The sequence below is a fragment of the Pelophylax lessonae genome (assembly GCF_965119305.1).
Source record: "Pelophylax lessonae genome assembly, chromosome: 8".
NCBI lineage: Eukaryota > Metazoa > Chordata > Amphibia > Anura > Ranidae > Pelophylax > Pelophylax lessonae.
The window spans coordinates 298,704,838-298,719,977 of record NC_138775.1 but is presented as its reverse complement, the minus strand read 5'-3'; the positions used below and the strand labels follow the sequence as shown (position 1 = coordinate 298,719,977).

The 15,140-nt window shown below is 44.6% G+C and overlaps 1 protein-coding gene across 1 annotated transcript in view; it reads right to left on the bottom strand.

Moving 5' to 3' along the window:
• Window positions 1-15,140, bottom strand: part of DMAP1 (DNA methyltransferase 1 associated protein 1) — a 138,103-nt gene that overhangs the window by 104,183 nt on the left and 18,780 nt on the right. Inside the window, exon 5 of the mRNA XM_082265025.1 lies at window positions 10,360-10,518. Coding sequence (XP_082121151.1) covers window positions 10,360-10,518 — 159 coding nt within the window. The remainder of the gene's footprint in view (window positions 1-10,359; window positions 10,519-15,140) is intronic.

The following is a 15,140-nucleotide window of genomic DNA, read 5'->3' as shown; positions in this document are numbered from 1 at the left end:
GTGCTTCCCGTGCGCCCCCTGGGGTATGCGCACACGGAAGAGTCCGTGCTCACCGGGTTCAAGGATCGTGATAAAGGGCCAATGACAGCAGCCCTTTACCACACGATCACTCCGTCCAATGACAGACCAATCAGTTGTCAACAAACCGGTGCATGTCCAGTTCAATTCGCTCCTCGCACACAACGATTACTACAGCATGCGAGGAGAGGAGGGAGGGAGGCTGCAGCACCGCTCATCCCCTGCCTCCTCCATGCCTCGATCATACCACAGCCATGCCTCATCTGTGCCCACTCATGCCACCTCAGTGCTCATCCATGCCACATCCCTACTCATCCATACCACGTCAGTGCTCATCCATGCCACATCTATGCCATGTCAGTGCTCATCCATGCCACAACAGTGCTCATCCGTGACATATCCATGCCATGTCAGTGCTCATCCGTGCCACATCCATACCACGTCAGTGCTCATCCGTGCCACATCCATACCACATCAGTGCTCATCCGTGCCACATCCATACCACGTCAGTGCTCATCCGTGCCACATCCATACCACGTCAGTGCTCATCCGTGCCACATCCATACCACGTCAGTGCTCATCCGTGCCACATCCATACCACGTCAGTGCTCATCCGTGCCACATCCATACCACGTCAGTGCTCATCCGTGCCACATCCATACCACGTCAGTGCTCATCCGTGCCACATCCATACCACGTCAGTGCTCATCCGTGCCACATCCATACCACGTCAGTGCTCATCCGTGCCACATCCATACCACATCAGTGCTCATCCGTGCCACATCCATACCACGTCAGTGCTCATCCGTGCCACATCCATACCACATCAGTGCTCATCCGTGCCACATCCATACCACATAAATGCTCATCCATGCCACATCAGTGCTCACCCATGCCACATCCATGCCATGTCAGTGCTCATCTGTGCCACATCCATGCCACGTCAGTGCTCATCAGTGCCACATCTATGCCATGTCAGTGCTCATCCATGCCACAACAGTGCTCATCCGTGACATATCCATGCCATGTCAGTGCTCATCCGTGCCACATCCATACCACGTCAGTGCTCATCCGTGCCACATCCATACCACGTCAGTGCTCATCCATGCCACATCCATACCACGTCAGTGCTCATCCGTGCCACATCCATACCACGTCAGTGCTCATCCGTGCCACATCCATACCACGTCAGTGCTCATCCGTGCCACATCCATACCACGTCAGTGCTCATCCGTGCCACATCCATACCACGTCAGTGCTCATCCGTGCCACATCCATACCACGTCAGTGCTCATCCGTGCCACATCCATACCACGTCAGTGCTCATCCGTGCCACATCCATACCACGTCAGTGCTCATCCGTGCCACATCCATACCACGTCAGTGCTCATCCGTGCCACATCCATACCACGTCAGTGCTCATCCGTGCCACATCCATACCACATCAGTGCTCATCCGTGCCACATCCATACCACGTCAGTGCTCATCCGTGCCACATCCATACCACATCAGTGCTCATCCGTGCCACATCCATACCACATAAGTGCTCATCCATGCCACATCAGTGCTCACCCATGCCACATCCATGCCATGTCAGTGCTCATCTGTGCCACATCCATGCCACGTCAGTGCTCATCAGTGCCACATCTATGCCATGTCAGTGCTCATCCATGCCACAACAGTGCTCATCCGTGACATATCCATGCCATGTCAGTGCTCATCCGTGCTACATCCATACCACGTCAGTGCTCATCCGTGCCACATCCATACCACATCAGTGCTCATCCGTGCCACATCCATACCACGTCAGTGCTCATCCATGCCACATAAGTGCTCATCCATGCCACATCAGTGCTCACCCATGCCACATCCATGCCATGTCAGTGCTCATCTGTGCCACATCCATGCCACGTCAGTGCTCATCAGTGCCACATCTATGCCATGTTAGTGCTCATCCATGCCACATCTATGCCATGTCAGTGCTCATCCATGCCACAACAGTGCTCATCCGTGACATATCCATGCCATGTCAGTGCTCATCCGTGCCACATCCATACCACGTCAGTGCTCATCCGTGCCACATCCATACCACGTCAGTGCTCATCCGTGCCACATCCATACCACGTCAGTGCTCATCCGTGCCACATCCATACCACGTCAGTGCTCATCCGTGCCACATCCATACCACGTCAGTGCTCATCCGTGCCACATCCATACCACGTCAGTGCTCATCCGTGCCACATCCATACCACGTCAGTGCTCATCCGTGCCACATCCATACCACGTCAGTGCTCATCCGTGCCACATCCATACCACGTCAGTGCTCATCCGTGCCACATCCATACCACATCAGTGCTCATCCGTGCCACATCCATACGTCAGTGCTCATCCGTGCCACATCCATACCACATCAGTGCTCATCCGTGCCACATCCATACCACATAAGTGCTCATCCATGCCACATCAGTGCTCACCCATGCCACATCCATGCCATGTCAGTGCTCATCTGTGCCACATCCATGCCACGTCAGTGCTCATCAGTGCCACATCTATGCCATGTCAGTGCTCATCCATGCCACAACAGTGCTCATCCGTGACATATCCATGCCATGTCAGTGCTCATCCGTGCTACATCCATACGTCAGTGCTCATCCGTGCCACATCCATACCACATCAGTGCTCATCCGTGCCACATCCATACCACGTCAGTGCTCATCCATGCCACATAAGTGCTCATCCATGCCACATCAGTGCTCACCCATGTCACATCCATGCCATGTCAGTGCTCATCTGTGCCACATCCATGCCACGTCAGTGCTCATCAGTGCCACATCTATGCCATGTTAGTGCTCATCCATGCCACATCTATGCCATGTCAGTGCTCATCCATGCCACAACAGTGCTCATCCGTGACATATCCATGCCATGTCAGTGCTCGTCCATGCCACATCCATGCCACATCAGTGCTCGTCCGTGCCACATCCATACCACGTCAGTGCTCATCCGTGCCACATCCATACCACGTCAGTGCTCATCCGTGCCACATCCATACCACGTCAGTGCTCATCCGTGCCACATCCATACCACGTCAGTGCTCATCCGTGCCACATCCATACCACGTCAGTGCTCATCCATGCCACATAAGTGCTCATCCATGCCACATCAGTGCTCACCCATGCCACATCCATGCCATGTCAGTGCTCATCTGTGCCACATCCATGCCACATCAGTGCTCATCAGTGCCACATCTATGCCATGTTAGTGCTCATCCATGCCACATCAGTGTTAATCCATGCCACATCCATACCACATCAGTGCTCACCCATGCCACATCCATGCCATGTCAGTGCTCATCTGTGCCACATCCATACCACGTCAGTGCTCATCCGTGACACATCTATGCCCCATCAGTGCCACTACAGTGCTTATCAGTGCCCCACAAAAGTGTAATGGGTAGTCAGGAAATGACGGTGATCCTTGGATGTTGGGCCTCTGTATGTGGCCAGGCTGTGTAAAAGTCTCACACATGTGGTATCCCCATACTCAGGAGGAGTAACGGAATATATTTTTGGGTGTAATTTTTGCTATGTGTTAGAAATATCTTATAAATGGACAACTTTGTGTAAAACAAAAAAAATGCATTTTCATTTTCTTTCCACATTTTCCAAAAACTTGTGGAAAAAAATGACAGGTTCAAAAGACGCATTATACCTCCTAGATTATGTGTTGGGGTGTTTGCTTTTCAAAATGGGGTCATTTTATGGGGGTTTCCATTGTCCTGGTGCTCCAAGGCCTTTAAAAGTGTGATAGGGTGTCGGGAAGTTATGTGTGTAATTTTTGCTCCTAGAACACCTGAAGGTGCTCCTTGCATGTTGGGCCTCTGTATGTGGCCAGGCTGTGGAAAAGTCTCACACATGTGGTATTGCCATACTCAGGAGAAGTAGCAGAATGTATTTTGGGGTGTAATTGCAAGTATGCATATACTGTGTGTGAGAAATAACTTATTATGACAATTTTGTGAAAAAAATAAATATATTAAAAAAATCTTCATTTTGCAAAAAATTGTAGGAAAAAATTACAACTTCAAAAAACTATCATTTCACAAGTCCCTCCCCCATACAGTTAGAAAACACTCCCCTAGGCTCACACCTAACCCTTTGATCACCCCTGGGTTAACCCCTTCCCTGCCATTGTAATTAGTACAGTGACAGTGCATATTTTTTTTAAGCACTGATTACTGTAGTAATGTAACTGGTCCCCCCAAAAGTGTCAAAAATGTCAGTTAGGGGTCCGATCTGTCTGCCACAATGTCGCAGTCCCGCAAAAAATCACAGATCACCGCCATTACTAGTAAAAAAATAAATAAATAAATAAAAATGACAAATCGTTACCATAGTTTGTAGATGCGATAACTTTTGCGCAAACCAATCAAATAACGTTTATTGTGATTTTTTTTTTTTATCAAAAATATGTAGCAGAATAAAAATTGGCCTACAAGGATGAAAAAAATTGATTTTTAAACTTTTTTTTGGGAATGTTATATAGCAGAAAGTAAAAAAAAAGTTATTTTAGTTTAGTTTCCAGAATTGTCGCTTTTTTTGTTTATAGCGCAAAAAATAAAAAAAATAAAAATCGCACAGGTAAACAAATACCACCAAAAGAAATCTCTATTTGTGGGGGAAAAAAAGGACATCAATTTTATTTGGGTACAGCGTCGCACGACCGCGCAATTGTCCGTTAAATTAATGCCAAATGGCAAAAAATGGCCTGGTCATTAAGGGTGTAAATCCTTCTGGTCCAGAAGTGCTTAACCACTTAAGCCCCGGAAGATTTTACCCCCTTCCTGACCAGGGCCTATTTTGCGATTCGGCACTGCGTGACTTTAACGGACAAGTGCGCGGTCGTGCGACGCCGTACCCAAATGAAATTGACGTCCTTTTTTCCCCACAAACAGAGCTTTCTTTTGGTGGTATTTGATCACCTGTGCGATTTTTTGATCATGCGCTATAAACAAAAAAAAGAGCGACAATTTTGCAAAAATAACAATATTAAAATTTTAGAGAAATACGTCACAGAGAATATCTGAGATAGGAAGATGTTCATTAATGTGGAGGTAACACCATATCATTAAAGGAGACCAATTAATAGGAGTTGTGTGATAAGGGTAGTGAATGAATAAATAACAATGGAGTACTGGATCCGACCAGACAAGGGGGGCAGTGAGCTGATTCTCGCTCCGTGCATTGCCTCACCACGGACCTTTTTGTAGGTGAACGCAAGACACGCTAAGGGGCGTGAGGGGCGTTTGATATAACAAGGTGTTATTAGTAGGGTGGGAAGGGAGGGTGGTGGGGTGGGGGATTTTGGTTTTGTGGGTTTTTTTTTTTTTTTTTTTTCTCTCTTTTCTCCTCCTCTTAACTCTGGATATAAAATATAAATCTAAATGGCGACTATAAAATGTATAACACTAAACGCAAGAGGTCTGAACATACCTGAGAAAAGACACATGTTACTAAATGATTTAAAAGGGTCCCAAATAGATATAGCATTAGTACAGGAGACACATTTTAAAGAAACCAAAGTACCCATACTTAGAAATAAAAACTTTCCATGGGTGTACCATTCGACAAATAAAGAGGTAAAATCAAAAGGGGTATCTATCCTCTTAGCCAAGAGAATGCCATGGTCTTTACAAGATATACAGACAGATACTGAGGGGAGGTACATCTTTATTAAGGGAACAATAGGAGAGGTGAAGGTAACGTTGGCAAATATATACGCCCCCAACCAGAAACAGGTGAGCTTTCTTACGAAGGTCTTAAATAAACTGGCAGACTTTACAGAGGGACAACTGATTCTGGGAGGAGACATAAATATCCCTTTAAACCCCCTGATAGACACTTCATCAGGATGCTCCTCAGTCCCTTTGAGTAGTAGTAAGCAAATAAGTCAAGAACTATATAAACACCAACTTGTGGACGTATGGCGCCTTACCCACTCCGGGGAAAAAGATTATACATATTTTTCATCAGTACATAAACTATACACAAGAATAGATTATTTCTTTATCCCTCATAGACAACTACAAGCAATTAAAAAAGTTGAGATTGGGAACATCACATGGTCAGACCACGCACCAGTCACTTTAGAGTATTCACTTTCGGAATCCCTGGCCCTTGGGGGAAGGTTCTGGAGATTGAATGAGAGCCTCTTACAGACACCTGAGATCCTCAGGGACGTAACAGAGGAACTAAAATTTTACTTTCAAACAAATGAAAATCCAGGGGGAGATATAGGGGTCCTATGGGAGGCACATAAAGTTGTGATTAGGGGAGTACTAATTAAACATGGGTCGAGAGTAAAAAAGGAGAGGATGGAAAGATTAGAAACGTTATTCAAAACTTTACACGAGAAGGAGGGTGCCCATAAAAAAGATATAACATTAAAAAACGAGAAAGAAGTGGGGGGCATAAGAAAAGAGATTAATGATCTGTTAGGTTATAAAGCAAAAGCCTCACTACAAAGAAGCCGAAAAATAGGATATGAATCAGGAGATAAGTGTGGGAAATTGTTAGCCAAAGCGGTTAAGGAGATGAAACAGACTACATATATCCCCCAAATATTGTCTCCTAAGGGCAATAAGATAGCGATACCTAGACAGATCGCCCAGGTATTTGGAGATTATTATTCGAGCTTATATAACTTGACAGATAACTTAACAACTTTATCAGAAATGGAAGAATACGTAGCCTCTGCCCAGATGCCAAAACTATCGGAGGAAGCAGGCAAGGAACTGGACCTACCTATAGAATTGACGGAGATATTACAAGCCTTAAATATGATGAAGATTGGGAGGGCGCCGGGACCGGACGGCTTTACCCTCCAGTATTATAAGGTATTTTTCCCGATAGTTGGCCCGTATCTATTAAAATTATTCAACGGGGTGGGGCAAGGATCAAGTTTTTGTAGAGATACTCAACGAGCACACATTACAGTTCTCCCTAAAGAAGATAAAGATTTAATGCTATGTGGGAGTTATAGGCCAATATCTCTCCTTAATACGGACTTAAAAATTTTTACGAAGATATTAGCAACCCGTCTGAATCATTATATACAATCATTGATACACTTGGATCAGGTGGGCTTTATAAATAATAGAGAAGGGAGAGATAATACCACCAAAGTATTGGATTTGTTACTGGAAATTGATAAATCTCAAAAACCAGGTGTCTTCCTAGGTACCGACGCAGAAAAAGCGTTCGATCGCGTGAACTGGAAATTTATGACAGCGACATTGAAACATATCGGGCTGGGAGAGATTATGATACAGAGAATCCTTTCTATATACGCTGACCCAACAGCCCAAGTGAAAGTAAATGGGATTCTATCGGACCCTTTTAAGATTAAAAACGGTACGAGACAGGGATGCCCCCTATCCCCTATCCTTTTTGTACTGTCCCTAGAACCATTCTTATGTAAAGTAAGACAAAATTTGAATATTAAAGGGGTACAAATGGGAAAGGAACAGTACAAAATTTCGGCGTATGCAGACGATTTGATATTTACATTAACAAACCCGACAATATCCCTACCTAATTTAATTAAGGAATTTGAACAATACGAGTCCATGTCAAATTTAAAAATAAATTTTAATAAGTCAGAAGCAATGGGGATAAGATTGCCTAGAAGTGCACTACAAGTATTGAAACAAAATTTTAAATTTAAATGGGCAGATAAGGCAATAAAATACTTGGGAACGTATATACCGGCCAACCCTGATTTGGTATACGAATTGAATTTCAAACCTCTTTTGAATACAATTGGCTCTAAATTAGAAAAATGGAAGACGGGCTTATTCTCTTGGCTGGGGAGATGCAATCTTATTAAGATGTCTATCTTACCCAGATTCTTATATCTACTCCAGACATTGCCAGTAAAGATTCCGATAGGATATTTCAAACAGATAAACTCAATATTTATAAAATTTATATGGGCAAATAAGAAGCTGAGGATTTCAAGACAATTACTTACATTGCCAAAAAATATGGAGGTACAGCGATACCAGATATTCAAAAATACTATTATGCCTCACATGTCAGGAGGCAAATAGACTGGTGCCGCCAGGGGGAATCAAAGCTATGGGTGAAAATAGAACAAACTAATACAAAGGTACCATTATCTAGGGCATTATGGTGTTATGAGAGTTTACCGACAGAATTAAAAGCACACCAATTAATTGGGACAACTTTAAGAATATGCTCTCAAATATGTTTTCAAAAAGGACCTTACTTCACATGACTCTCCTCTATATCCTATAATAGGGAACCCGAGATTCACCATGGGAATGGAAGCACAGCCATTTAGGAATCTAGATAAAGCAGGATGCTTTCAGGCATCCCACTTTGTGAGAAATAATAAATGGCCGACAATGGAGATATTAATGGAGGAGGAAGGGGAATTTAGACTTCCCTTTTGGAATGCACTCCAACTTTCTCACTTTTTGGGATCTATCCCCAATCCAAAGAAGTATAACCGTCAGCTTACAATGCTGGAAGAATATTGTAGTGAGTCAGAGAATATATCCCATATGTTAGCAAAAATATATTCCTTGATAAATACCCCTAAAGCAGGACACCATTTATCTTATATTGAGAGATGGGAAAGGGAATTATCTTGTACCTTCTCCACAGAACAGAGACAACAGATGGTTGATCTTGCTTTTAAATCATCTATATGTACTAAATATCAGGAATTAAATTTCAAAATCTTGACAAGGTGGTACTATACACCATATAAACTACATAAAATAGCAATAAATAATTCGGACAGATGTTGGAGATGCTCGGTGGAAGAGGGTACATTAATACATATTTTTTGGTCATGCCCTAAGCTATCAAATTATTGGGGGAAGGTCAGAGAGATAATGCAAAAGTTTTCAGAATTTGAGATCCCGGAAAACCCTGGGTTCTTTAGGGAAGGGAAGAAAGGGAAGAAATACAGGAGATCGTTACTATGCCATATGGCAAATGCTGCCCGAGCCTGTATCCCCCTGGGGTGGAAAAAGCAGGAACCCCCAACAATTAATTGCTGGATAGGTAAAATAGAAGAAATAAATAGAATGGAGGATCTGGTTCTGACAGGTCAACACAAGAGGGAAAAATATTTAGAAACATGGGGAGTATGGAACAGGTTTTTAGTAATGAACCAGGGGATGGACAGACCGGATCAGGATATATTGGATGTCGGAGAGATTTAGTAAATAAAGAAACAATACGGAGATGGGGGAGGAGGAAACTTATGTGTTTTTGCTTTCCCATTTATTTGTTTTTTTTTTTTTTTTTTTTTTTTTTTTTTTTGTTTTGGGTGGGGTTGATTTGAGTTAGAAAAGAAAGGGAAGGAGATGAATAGCTATTTAACACATAGGATAGCTGGGAGATATGGGAAGCAAGAATGTGAGGGATGTATTGATCCTATGTCTTCTTGTTATGATGAATTTGTTATCCTACCCGAAAACTTCAATAAAAATGATATTTGGAATAAAATTTTTAGCCAATTTGTTTTCTGCTACCTATGTTTGGTAAAAAAAAAAAAAAAAAAAATTGCAAAAAGTGTATTTTGATTGGTTTGCGCAAAAGTTATCGCATTTACTAAGGGAAAGATTGTTTTTGTTTTTTTAACGAGTAATGGCGGCGATCTACGATTTTTTTAGCGGGACTGCGACATTGGGGTGGACAGATCTGACCCCTAACTGACATTTGACACTTTTGGGGTTACCAGTGACATTACTACAGTAATCAGTGCTATACATATGCACTGTTACTGTAAAATTACACTGGCAGTGAAGGGGTTAACTTTTTTTTGAGAGGGAGGGGCTGTGTGTGTCCCTAGGGGCGTGATTCTAACTGTGATTGGCTGTGGCTTGAGGTGTAGGAACAGTGATCAACGGTCCTACATAGTAGAACCGTATGATCACTGTTTCTACACAGGGGAGAGTGACAGGCGGCTTGTTTACATTAGCCGCCTGCCTTTCTCCCTCTGCACCGACGTTCGCCGAGTGACGGTCACACGCGTGGGGGGGGTCCGGGAGCGCACGCTCGCTCCCTAGACCCTTACAGGCTAGCGACGTTGCTCTGCCTGTGAGGGGCTGACCGCCGCACGACTATTTACTGCGGCGGTCAGCAAGCGGTTAAACATGCGTGCAAAAACAAAATTCAAAAACGGCTCTGGCAGTGAACAGGTTAAAAGTGGCAGCAAGGTTGGTAAATGTTGTAGCTGACCTCCGGCTACAAATGACTTCCTGTACGTAGGCCCGCCCACGTCTGTCGTATCCTGACCACTTACCTTGTACTGCTGGTGATCGTAGCGGTCGTGGATGACGATAAAGCGCAGATCAAATCGGCGGCAGAGGTCAAAGAGATGGTCGGTCTCGGCCTTTGTCCAGCCGTCATCATGGAGGTACATTTGATACTCCTGTTCTGAATAAACGGGAACCTGGACTGTCTGTAAAGGAAGCACACATGTAACAATCAGAAGGTGAAGTGTGAGCTCTTCAGGGGAGGAAGTCGGCTGGCGATGTTTCACTATAGGGACTATAGGTACCAACACACTTTTGTTTGCTTTAGATGGGTTTTCCATTCCTAAGTCTATGAGAACACAAAAACCTGCTGGAAGATCAACTTAACCACCTAAGAACCGGGGCCTATTTCTGACACTTCTTGTTGTCATTTTTTTTTGCTAGAAAATTACTTAGAATCTCTAAACATTATATATATATACACACATATATATATATATATATATATATATATATATATATATATATATATATATATATATATATATATATATTTTTTTTTTTTTTTTTTTTTTTTTATCAGAGACCCTAGAGAATATAATTGGAGATTAAATAGATGAAGACCTATGGTTTGGAAAAGACCAATCACATAGTTTCACAAAAGAAAAAAAACGGGACTTTCTAAGGCACATCGAATGAATCAATACGACTCACAAGTGATAAAATGTAATTTTATTCCAAAAACAATTATTAACCACTTTACCTCCGCTCACATGGAGGCTACTGCGGCAAAGTGCTGCGATCCCGTCCAGCGACGTAGACCTACGTCGCTGGACTCCGCCCCTTGTGGGCGGCGCTCGCGCGCCGCCGGAGGCTCGCTCCCGCTGTGTTCATTCACAGCGGGAGTCGGGCCAGCGGAGGAGCAGCGGCGATTGCCGCTGCTCTGCCCCGATCGTCGGGGATCGAGTCTGGAGATCCGCCCGCTGTGTGTAAACACAGCGGGCGGATCTCCATAGTGACAGGGACTGACAGATCGGAGTGTTCAGAATAGCTGGACATCCGATCTGTCCTTCTGTCACTCAGTCACCCCCCCCCCCCCCCCCACACGTCAGTAAGCACCAGGCATACATTAACCCCTCCCTCTCCAATAAAATTAACCCCTTCCCTGCCAGTGTCATGTTTACAGTAACAGTGCATATATATATCACTGATTACTGTAGAAATGTCACTGGTACCCCCAAAAGTGTCAAAAATGTCAGTCAAGGGTCCGATCTGTCCGCCGCAATGTCGCAGTCCGGCAAAAAAAAAAAAAAAAAATCGCAGATCGCCGCCATTACGCGTTAAAAAAAAAAACACCAAAATTGACAGAAATCTTTCCCTTAGTTAGTAAACGCAATAACTTTTGCGCAAACCAATCAAAATTCGCTTATTTCGATTTTTTTTACTAAACATAGGTAGCAGAAAACAAATTGGCCAAACATTTAAAAAAAAATTGATTTTTACATTTTTTTTGGGGGGAATTTCATATAAAAAAAATGTGAAAAATATTGTTATTTTTTCAAAATAAACGCTCTTTTTTTGTTTATAGCGCAAAAAGTAAAAATCGCACAGGTGATCAAATACCACCAAAAGAAAGCTCTGTTTGTGGGAAAAAAAGGACGTAAATTTCGTTTGGGTACAGCATCGCACGACCGCGCAATTGTCAGTTAAAGTCGCACATCGCCGAATCGCAAAAAGTGGCCTGGACGGAAGACAGCAAAATCCTCCGGTGGTAAAGTGGTTAAAAGAGTGAGGAGAAAACAGACAATCCTCATTCAAATGACATACACAAAAAAGAAAAAAGCGAGAAAAAGAAACATTGCTAAAATAGTAACCCAAAACAGTTTCTATCCCAAATGGTCCCAGATGACCAGTGGGAGGACTGTAAAGGTGAGTGTTGTAATTGTTACAGTGTCATATCTATTTAATCATTGCAGACTCATATCTGATCAGTGGGTCTACGCGTTTCGCAGCGTGCTTCTTCAGGACCGATTTGTATTAGAAATTTCTGCTCAAAGGGAGTATAATTGGAGATTGTCACACTGTATTTGCGCAGCGGTCTCACAAATGCAATTTTTTTTTTTTTTTTTAGAAAAAAAAAATATTTTTTTAATTGAAAAATAAGAAAACAGTTAAATTAGCCCATTTTTTTTCTATAATGTGAAAGATAATGTTACGCCCAGTAAATTGATACTCAACATGTCATGCTTTAAAATTGCGCACGCTCGTGGAATGGCGACAAACATTGGTACTTAAAAATCTTTATAGGCGATGCTTTCAAAATTTCTACAGGTTACCAGTTTAGAGTTACAGAGGAGGTCTACAATTATTTCTCTCGCTCGGACGATCGTGGCAATACCTCACATGTGGTTTGAACACCGTTTACATATGTGGGCGCGACTTGCGAATAAACATCTCTTGTAATAGAAATAAGTAGGACAGGTCCTCTTTAATACGAGATCTGGGGTCAAAAAGACCTCACACCTATAATAAAAAGCAAAAAAAAAAAATCTTTGTTCATGATGAAGGCTGTTGGGAGGAAGTGACGTATGACGTAGGCCATAGAGTGGAGCGGGGGGCCATCTTGACCTTACTCCACTTCCTACCTAGGAGGGGAGAGGACCGGATCGTTTTTCCCACTACCGGCGGCTCCGGTAAGCGGGGAAAACGACCGGGAAGTGGTGGTGAGAGGGAGGGGGGCACCTCTCCCGCCGCCCATAAAGGTGATCCCGCGGCGAATCTGACTATGGGATACTGAAGTATAATTCCAAGCATTCCATGAGCGTCAAAGGCTTTTATTGACAATGATATGAAGTTTATGCAAATAGTTAATATTTGCAGTGGTGACCCTTTTTCCTGACCTCTGCGATTCTCCCCGGCATGGTGTCACTCAACTTCTGGGCCACATCCTGACTGATGGCCGCCCCCTTCCCCCATTATTTCAGAATCAATGCTTGGAGTTTGTCAGAATTTGTAGGTTTTTTTTTTTTGTTCACCCACATCTTGAAGATTGACCACAAGTTCTCAATGGGATTAGGGTCTGGGAAGTTTCCTGGCCATGGACCTGATGGAATACGCCTGAACCACCGTCTGTCTGATTCATCTGGAAATGGTCGCAGAAGAAGCGGACAACTCTTTCCGGGGCCCATCTGTAAGCACAAATAGTGAGTCCGATTTCCTACAAGACTCCGTAGCTGCCAGGTACACCCTTATCACCTGGACCACATTCAAGGCATGCCAGGCATATTCCTTTGGATGTTTTGGGACACAGGGAAGGCAACACAATGTCTTCATTCAAATGGAAATCAGAGACAACCTTTGGAGGGAACGACGGCAGGGCAGAGAACCACCTTATCTCTGTGAACCACCAAGTAAGGTGAACGACAGGATAATGCCGCAAATTCCGACACCCTGCGTGCAGAGATGAGAGCCACCAAAAAGGCCACCTTCTGGGACAGCGTAAGCATGGGAATTTCCCGAAGGTTCTTAAAGGAGGCTTCTGGAGGACTGAGAGCACCAATTTGAGGTCCCAAGGTGGTAACGGAGACCGCACTGGAGGAGCCAAGTGCCGAACTCCGTGAAGAAAAGTACGCACAAGGGAGTGTGTGGCCAGGGGCCGTTGAAAGAAGAGCGCTCAGGCTGACACCTGACCCTTGATAGTACTCAAGGCCAGTTTCTGCTTAACTCCCCATTGAAGGAAGGCCAAGATCTGAGCCACCGAATGAGGATGAACCCCGAGAAACTCACACCACGCAATGTACGTCTTCCACATACGACGATAGATCGGACTAGAAGTAGATTTCCTAGCTTTTAACAGCGTTGGAATCACTGACTCAGACAAACCTCTATCCTTCAGCACCTGGCATTCACCAGCCAAGCCGTCAAAGCCAGAGACTGCAAAGCAGGATGGAAGATTGGTGCTTGGGACAGCAGATCCTCCCTGAGAGGAAGTTTCCAACGTCGGCGACCAGCTGCACCAGATCGGCGTACCAGGCCCAGCGAGGCCAGTCCGGGGCCACTAAAATATTCGGAATTTCTTCTGCCTCAATCAAGTGTAGAAGTCTTGGCAGAAGCTTGAGTGGAGGAAAGGCGTAAATCAGATTATACTGACCCCACGGGGCCACCAGTGCATCTGTGGCATCCGCCAGAGGATCCTGAGACTGAGCCACAAACCTCTGCACCTTTCTGTTGAGCCAGGACGCCAACAGATCCACCTCGGAGATGTCCCACCGGAGACACAACTGATGAAACATCTCCGGATGCAGGGACCACTCCCCTTGGTCCAACGCCTGCTGACTGAGATAATCTGCCTGACAGTTTTCCACCATGGGAACGTGTACGGTGGAGAGGCTGGAATGAACTGTTCTGCCCACCTTGGAATGCCGGCTACCTCCAGAGCTGCCAGGACACTTCTTGTGCCCCCCTGGTGATTGACATTAGCCAAGGCCGTGGCATTGTTCGATTGAATGCGCACTGGACATCCCTGAAGACAATCCGTCCAATGTTCCAGGCACAGTCTGCTCGCTCGGAGTTTCAAGACATTGATCGGTAGTCTGGACTCTTCCAGTGTCCAAATCCCCGAGCAGAATTTTTGCCAAGGATGCCTCTTTAGCCGGACAGGCTGACATCCGTGGTGACCACTGTCCAATACCAGGGGAGGAAGGATTTGCCCAGCCGAATCGCCGCAGAACGAAGCCACCATATCAGGGACTCTTTCGTTCCCTGGCTCAGTTGGATCTGATTGTCCAGATACTACGGATTGTTGTCCCATTTTGGCCAGAATCTCCCT